Raw genomic sequence first — 8,558 nt, forward strand, 5'->3', positions numbered from 1 at the left:
TTATTTAAAAGTTATTTTCAGCATGAATATGCAAAATACAAACTCTGACAAAATGTTCATTTTTCACGTCATAGTTTACAAATATACAAAATAGAAGTCTCAGATTTATATTACATATTTTAAAGTAAAGAACTATATAGAAAAAAACATTTGTTCTGCTTAAGGCATATTTGGGAATAAAACCATTGTACAAATTATTGCACATTGAAACCACAGTGCATTACATACTGTCTGCATAGAAGATTAAAAGACACACACAAATAAACCAGGTTTATTAACCTGATTTAGGTCATCATTAACTGTAGATCGGAAGACAAAAACGTATTTCCTTGTCAAATATGCAGCAGTTTGAGAACTTTGGCTTCCTTTTTTTTTTGGTACCTTTAGAACCAAAAGTCATTCAGCACCATGAAAATAGGCTTTGAACCACGACTCTGTACCTGAATTTCTTTTTTCCTGGTTTGATATAGTTTAATAATGGCTTTGTTAGGAAAAAGGAAATTCCAAGACTACAATGCATTTACAATATTGTATTGGGACAAAATCTTAAGGGAATGTACGGTGAAGGTAGATGTAATATTGACAGACAAGTCACCGGGAGCTCTCCATCTGTAGCAGGAACCTGGCCCCACAATCTGAGTGACAGACATTCATTCTAGCAAGCCAGAAAAAAAATGCTAGGTTAGCCTTCAGTCTTTCCCCTTCCCTTATGCTTCAGGTAAGGCGATTGCCTGCTTTAAAAGCAGAATGCGTCCGTTTGTTCACTTTAGTTCAACACTGCTCCTTAAAATGAGTTTTAAGAGATGAGCAAAAAAAAAAATCAAAACAGGGAAGTGCGGTTGAAGGCGCAGGCGTTAGCCAGTCAGCACTGACTGCAGCCAGATTTTGCTAGAGCCCTGAAGCACCATTCCCCCTGAGCATTTGGACTGAATGTGGTGAAGATGTTTCCAAAACAGCCCCACTGCTCTACAATTATTACATCTATCTTCACCCCTCCAGTCTCCCTACATAATCTCCCCATTCTCCATACCCCGACAGTTTGTTTTAACCCTGATATCCTTGACTTCCAGTCAATCCTTGGCATTCTGTAGTCCAGAAAGATTCAAGTCAGATTTTTTTAAAAATGGAATGATGCAAAATCCAGTCATTGCCCCGTGTCCTTTTTTTTTTTTTTTTTTTCAAGTTCCACAAAGTTTTAATCATCCATTCATTTCCACACAGTTTTGGAAGACTTTTCTGGGATTCTTTTGTAGTGCTTCGAAGTGGAGTTCCTCCCTTTTTTCTTTTGTGGAAGACAGTCTTTTGTACTGTCCAATACTGAATCTCTTGTGGCAGTAGAAGTGTGCCAATTCCCTTTAAAAGTGTCTCTTCATATGTAAGGCAAGGTGGTCAGACCGGGAAAACGCTCTGTCGCACCTCTGGCACTGGAAGGGGCGGTGGCCCGTATGTTTTCTGTAGTGACGAGTGAGTTCATCGGAGCGGGCAAATTTCCAGCCACATCCTTCCCAGTCGCAGTGATAGGGCTTCTCACCTTCGGAAATAAAGAGCCACATCAGTTACTTCTCTCTTTTGCACAGATACGGAGGCACTAAGTGAACATCTGAAGCCATGACAGACTTCTGCAACCATGGCAGACTTCTGCAACACATTATCTATACATTCTAGAAAGTTGGATGCACACTGCTATTGGCTGAAAAAAATGTTTGAAAATGTGTAAACCCCCTCATGCTCTCTTTTCAGGGTAGAGACAGACAATTCTGTTTCAGAGCACTGGAGGTAGAGAACTGTTGCACATCTATCCTACATCTAAGCACCCATTTTGTGTTTTCCCCCCCAAAAGCCTGTAAGACTCCAGACAGTGGACAAAAGAAACTAGTTTGTAGCTCGGGCTTGTAAATAGAATAGCTGCTCTAAGTTGCCAGCGGCTAAGAATTGCATTGGGCGGGGAAGCTTTATATTTCCCCCTTTCTAATATGTCATTTGCAGGTGGGCTGGGGGGAAATCTTTGTGGGCAAGCGTTAGACTTATTTTCAAGGCTCCTTACAGGCAACAGTGTCACTGTTCTCCGTGACACCCTCAATTTCAAACTACTGTCTGTCTCCAACCTGCATGGGCTAGAAGCACACATCAAAATAACTAGAGGCATAAAGGTGCATCAGATACTATTACTGATTGCATGGCAGTCTGATCAGTTGTGATATATTCCTCCTTTCTACTTTTTCCTTGTAGCCATCTAGAACTAATACTGTATGCAAGAATTCTAACTACAGTGCCCCATGCCATTTGCATCTATTTGGCTAATGAGAAATCGAAGGTGTGGTTGGTTATATGCTACCAGCATGTCTGGCAAGCACACCAAGCATTACAGCTGCCCTTTCCAACAAACGAAAGAAAACCACTGGAATCTATGCGATCTCCATTAAGTTTGACAACAAAGAACACCTTTCTTTTCTGGTCTCCATCAGAGCTAATTTTTGTTGTTGATTGACCTCAGTGGGAAGCTTTACGAAAGCTGGTCTTTCCTAAGCAACCTGGAGACGAGGAAACAGTTTCATTTTCACCTGTGTTTACAATTTCCAGTGTCATAACTCTTTTCCCGGTGCCCTAGTAAGCACCCCATTGAACTGGCCCTGTAGGTGGAAGTTCCGCTGAAATTGATGGAACGGTTTCCCATGAAAATAAGAAGATACCCTGCTTTTAATGCTTTTACAGAGAAATCCTAAGCATTTTTTGTTTCGGAAGTAAACCTCACTGTTTTCATCTGGGCTTACTGATAAGGGTAGCCTTACTATATTTTTTAATCGTAGCAACTTGTCTAAGAAGTTTTTTTCGATGTAGTTCTTACAAATTTGTCTCACAGGCTTTTTAGTGAAGAAAACCCTAAATACAGTGCAATCTTCAACTTGAAAGTCAGTTCCACAGGAAACAAAGGAACTTATTTCAATGTAAATGTATTGAGTATCAGAGTTATAATGCATGCTAACAAACTCTTGATTCACAAAATGTTATTTCATAGCTAGATCAATATATAAAGTTCTGCAGCAAGCAACAGCTCATTTGGTCATTTTTATCGCTTTATCTGGCTCGCTGGAACATCTAGAATTGGATGTTTCCCGAAGACTAATTAACCAAGTCAGTTGCTGACTGGCAGCCGCTTTTCTACAACAGAAGTGAGAAGAAATTAAATGCAACTATTTGTATGGGGTGGGAGGGGGGAGGTAATGTTCCAATCCAAGTCAAAACAGCCTCCGATTAATCCTTGGTTTCCAAGATCATAGCCAATCAGCTAGCATTTGCTGATTTAGAACAAATCAAGATACCAAACTCTTAAACCAGGAACAACAATGAGGTCAACAACCAAATAAATGAATTACAGGTATTTTGCTAGATCCAGTAGAAAAAAAAATACCATGACAGTATTATCGGGGTAAACATGCTTAATTCACTCTGGACTTGCAGCTACCTTGTAATTAACTAGCCACATAGCCATAACCAGGCAAGCATAGCTCATACGTCTGCAAAACAATTCCTCTGCCATAACTGAGTCATTGAGAGCCATTTTTACTAACTCCTCCAATCTGTAAGCAAAGCCATAATTTGAATAGGATTCTTTTTTATATTTAACCTCTGATCTTGCCTAGAGTTGCAATTTATTACTTTAACAATATGCTTGGATGCAGTTATATTCTTCTCTCTTTCTCTCGATCTGTACTGATGCAGTCATGTCTGAACTGAGTACGACAAGGGTGTACGGGGGCTGAATTTTTAAAACTGGACACAAACAGTGTGATTTCCCAGGGGGTGGAACATGGCATGAAAGAGGGCCTGCTGTGCAGGGTGTGTACACTCATCCTACTTTCACCTTTGGTGAACAGGTTGGGCAGGCTTTGTTTAAAAACCCACAAACCTGTTTGACCAGCAATGGCAATAGGACGGAATATATGCGCCTATTATGAAAAGCAACATCTCTCTTAAATGACACTGTTCTCTTAAATACTGCCTCTTCCCTGTCTTTAAAAGTGATATGATAGATGCATTCTTGCCTGTGACGGTCACACTTGTGATCTTTTGCTCCACTGTCATCTTTTGTCAAACAGGATTTTTGAACCCCGAACAAATGAGACCTGTTCATGGGGTGGGATGGATGTACACACCACAGGCAATGATGTGCCTAAAAATGCTGCTCTACTACTACTGAGTACTACTGAGTGTCTCCAGCAATTTCTGGCACGAGTTGGAAATAACTGCAGCCCTTGCTTAAACAGATGTTGGGCTAACATGGGAGATCTGGCATTAGACATTAAGCGGTTCTTGGCTGCCTGAGATCCTAATATCACCATCTTTATTATGTAGTCCACAGACCTTTCAGCAATACAGTCATTAAAAGCAGAATAGAAGATGAAAAAGAGTTGGGTTTTATATGCCGACTTTCTCTACCACTTAAGAATCAAACTGGTTTACCATCACCTTCACTTCCTTTCCCAACAGACACCCTGTGAGGTAGGTGGGGCTGAGAGAGTGTGACTAGCCCAAGTCACCCAGCTGGCTGCATGTGTAGGAGTGGGGAAACAAATCCAGTTCACCAGATTAGCCTCCGCCACTCATGTGGAGGAGTAGGGGATCAAACCCGGGTCTCCATATCAGAATCCACTGCTCCAAACCAAAGCTCTTAACCACTACACCACGCTGAATAGGTACAGGGACATGTCTAGTTAAACAGAGTTCTGACAGTAGCCATATCAGATGTTTTAACTGGAGTGGCCTTACCTGTGTGGGTCCGAAGGTGCGCTTTGAGGTGTGAGCTCTTTGTGTAAGTTTTCCCGCAACCTGCATAGTCGCACGTGTGCGTTGCGGTCCTTTTCCTGGGCCATGACCGCCGTCCTCTCTTTGGCTTGGTCTCTTCAGACAGGCAGCTCCCAGAAGGGATCAGCTCTAGAGGTGAAGAGGGCGGAGTCAGCATCATCCTTTGCACCGAGCGAGGCACGCTTAAAGGCTCTCCAAAAACATTTAGATAGTAAGACTGACCTTGATACTGGAGTGCGCTCGGGGGCATCTGCTCCGGGAGGAAAGGTGGGTATCCGGGGGCAGGGTGGTAGCCTGGCGGAGGAATCGGCAGACTGGGGTGGCTTAAGCCCTGTGGGGAAGGGTGGCAGTCTCTTGGGTTCATCATCTCCTCGGGAGTCAAGGGAGGGTTAGTCCTGCTAGGCAGCGGCCGCCCCATGGGGAACTCATGCTGCTGTGCCCTCTGAGTGTTCCCGTGGGATTGGCCTAGGGTGCACGATGGGGCAGCCTCCTGCTTGATTTTCGGGCACATCCTGGGCACGTGCTTATAAAGGGGGGGCACAGGTCCATCCGTACAAGGGGAAACTGCAGCCGCTGGGTTCTTGCTGCTAACACTGACGTGGTTGTTGTATTCCCCCATGTTCACTGTGGCTTTCACCACAAATTTCCCGTGCAAGCTGCCGAGCGAGGGCGGCGGCGGCTGCTGCATATAAACCGGGTCCAGGTCGGGCCTCATCAGCTCTGCGACAAATCCACCTGAAGGGGAGACGTCGTCGATGTCGGCCAGATTGAATGGGGCAGCAGGAGCCTGTTCCCTGCTGTACAGCATGCCCCCTCCTCCTCCGGTGTGATCTCCCCTTTGCAGCTGGTAGGTGAAGTCGCAGGTGGTCACGGACGGGCAGCCGTTGCTGGAGCCCGAGGGGCCGGGAGCGGTGCTTACCACGGCGGTGGCAGCAGCAGGTTGCTCCTGGGGCATCAGGGAGTTGGACAGAATGAAGTCAAAGTCCAGCAGCTCGTTCAGTTCCTCCGTCTCCCGCCTTGACATAGCCCCGCTGCTGCCACTGTTGGAGGCTGCCAGCTCGGCAGAGAGGTCGTAGTGCCGTCCTGTTAGCACAGGGGGTAGCCGTTTGAGGTGAGATAGCTCCTCTTTCCACTTCTGTCGACAGCAAAGAAGGGAAGGGGAAAGAGCACGGTGTCAGTAAGGTGAGATCTCTTAGCAGACGGGAGTTCGCGGGAATGAACTGCACTGAGCTTGCAAGTTTTACAGAGCGCTTTCACGGGCAGGAAAAGCGCATCGGAAACCTTGGCACTGGTTGGAGAGAGACCCCCCCTCCCAAGCAGCATCAGAAGTTAGCAGCCTTTCTTTGGGACATACTCTTGAGTTACCAGTGCCAGGGACCATATTCCAGGAATTGAAATGAAACCCTGGATCTGTGCAAACCAATGGTTGCCTAGCTCAGTGAAACTGCCTGCCCTTGAAAACTGTGAAAGAACTCCCTATTTTGTTGTCGTCGTCGAAAGACTGACTAAATAACAACATGGTTACTAAACAGGAACATTTGAAAAAAAATGGACTCTTTTTGACTTCTGGAATTTGAACTTTGGGGAGCAAACTATAAGCATATTTCACACTACGAAACATTACAGAAAATTCAAGCTGTTCATTTCCTTCCTCCATCTTACATTGTGCAATTTGTAAGGGCACGCTGCAGTATTAACAATTTATGGGTTTAAACAATTGTGGGGATTTTTTTTTAGCTACGAATCCGTGAATTGTGAGGGATCGGTGTTAACCGGTGTTTTAAAAAGGCTTAGAGTGGCAGTGGGTCTCCACTACAAAAATCACAAGACTTACCAATTAATTGAAGGCTCTAATTTTGCTATCTTGTCACTGGGTTAGAACACCAATTATTAGATGCATAGCTAAATGTATACTCCCATAAGATAATCACATTTGGGTATTTATTAAAATCATGTTGTGAGTCCCACCGGGACAAAATGATGGAAAAAGAGAAGGCGCCATGTAGTTTTCTGAGGTAGCCACATAGCAGAGAGATTAATACAAATGAATGGGTTTTGAAATAGCTGCACACACAATTTTAATGCATTAGATTACCTGCGTTTGATATCAGACACACGTAGGCGTTTTGTAAAGCAGCATGCATTATACAACAGCAGCTGTAAGTGCAAGCCATCAGCTTGAGATGATAGAATCAAAAGCTAACCTAGCCACGTGAGTAGGTGTGCATATTTCCAAAGGTTGCCCATGTATTAAACATATGCGTCCACGCCCATGATTTAGACTCACGATACGCCACATATTTCAGCTTCTTATTTACTGCATAATATTAACTCCTGGGATATCAGGTCTCTTTCCATCGCTGTCTCTCTCCCCCCTCCCCCCCTCCGGAGTCCCACATAAGATTGCTGTGGCGACACCCATGCAGAAGAGAACCTGCTTTTTTTGCCTGTACAGTGCGTGGGTCCAGCACCAATATGGTGTGGGGGGATTAATGAGCATGTTAGGGGAAAAAATAGAAATGTCCTTTTAGAGTGGAGATTAGTTCTGCAGCTAAATTGATTTACAAAAGGTTTGTGTACAAAGAAGAAGAGTTGGTTTTCATATGCCAACTTTCTCTTCCACTTAAGAGAGAATCAAACCGGCTTACAATCACCTTCCCTTCCCCTCCCCACAACAGACCCTTGTGAAGTAGGAGAGGCTGAGAGAGATCTAAGAGACCTGTGACTCGCCCAAGGTCACCTAGCTGGCTTCATGTGGAGGAGCGGAGAAACAAATCCAGTTCACCAGATCAGCCTCCGCCGCTCATGTGGAGGAGTGGGGAATCAAACCCAGTTTTCCAGATCAGACTCCACCGCTCCAAACCACTGATCTTAACCACTGCACCATTAAAATCTATGATAAATGAGTAGGATAGCTCTCTTTAATGCCTGTAAGTCACCCCCCACCATATGAACAATACTTAGAAGTGCCTAGGAGAAAGCTATTTCTGAGGCATCTCACTGCAGCTCTGCTCAGGTTCGTTTGTATCCCTTCCACTGTTGAAGTTTTGGTCATTGCTTCCTCCCCCCATCAAGTTATGGCAACAGTTTAATCCAGGTTCGGACCCCCCTTAAACTAGCTTCCTGGGCAACCTTAAGACGGTCAAACCCCCTCGGCCTCACCCACCTCGCAGGACTGTTGTGAGGATTGGGAAAAAATGGAAGGGGAGAATCTGCCCTGAGAACCTCAAGAGGAAGGACGGGCTAAAAATGCACTGGAGGGGAATGCATTCTGCACCTGCTCAGGAGCACTGTCCTCTAGGATTAAGCTCTGAATGGAAAAAAGGCAGATCCCATTCATCCAACCCCCAAGTCGTGCAAAATATCCCGGGGCCGAGACCTAAAAGCCAAATAAAAGACTCACGTTGTTGGCAGCGGCTTGTCTCAAGGCTTTTTCCCTGCCGGCCGTGCCCGTCGCGAAGGTAGCGATCGAAGGGAGCAGCGTGCCGCTGAGCGCCATGTCAAACTCGCCGGGGGGCGGCTGCCTGCAAAAACGTCAGAGAAGGAGTCAGACAACCCGCCGCGAGGGAAAAATCAGGCCCTTCGGTCCATCCGGGCGGCCAGACAGACGGTCCTCCATCCCATCTGGCAAAAAATAATAATAAACGAAACAGGTTTATCAGCGTCCCGTCCAAGCCTCTTCGGAGGAGGAGGAATGCCACCCACCTCATTCACGTGCGCACGATGCTTGCGGGTCGGCCGGAGGGGCGTCAGGA

The 8,558-nt window shown here is 45.4% G+C and overlaps 1 protein-coding gene across 2 annotated transcripts; it reads right to left on the reverse strand.

Moving 5' to 3' along the window:
- Nucleotides 1-1,315: 1,315 nt before the first annotated feature.
- KLF4 (KLF transcription factor 4) lies at nucleotides 1,316-8,323 on the reverse strand. 2 transcript variants are annotated; one of them, XM_056848796.1, is made up of 4 exons: nucleotides 8,207-8,318; nucleotides 5,026-5,938; nucleotides 4,768-4,932; nucleotides 1,316-1,531 (listed from the first exon to the last, which is right to left on the reverse strand). In XM_056848796.1, the coding sequence occupies exons 1-4, from the start codon at nucleotides 8,300-8,302 to the stop codon at nucleotides 1,356-1,358; spliced, it is 1,350 nt and encodes a 449-aa protein (XP_056704774.1). In that variant the 5' UTR covers nucleotides 8,303-8,318; the 3' UTR covers nucleotides 1,316-1,355. The 2 variants fall into 2 exon arrangements, with proteins under 2 accessions (XP_056704774.1, XP_056704775.1); XM_056848797.1 differs by having other exon boundaries at nucleotides 4,768-5,938; nucleotides 8,207-8,323.
- Nucleotides 8,324-8,558: the final 235 nt, after the last annotated feature.

Source organism: Euleptes europaea, chromosome 4 (genome assembly GCF_029931775.1).
Source record: "Euleptes europaea isolate rEulEur1 chromosome 4, rEulEur1.hap1, whole genome shotgun sequence".
Taxonomy (NCBI): domain Eukaryota; kingdom Metazoa; phylum Chordata; class Lepidosauria; order Squamata; family Sphaerodactylidae; genus Euleptes; species Euleptes europaea.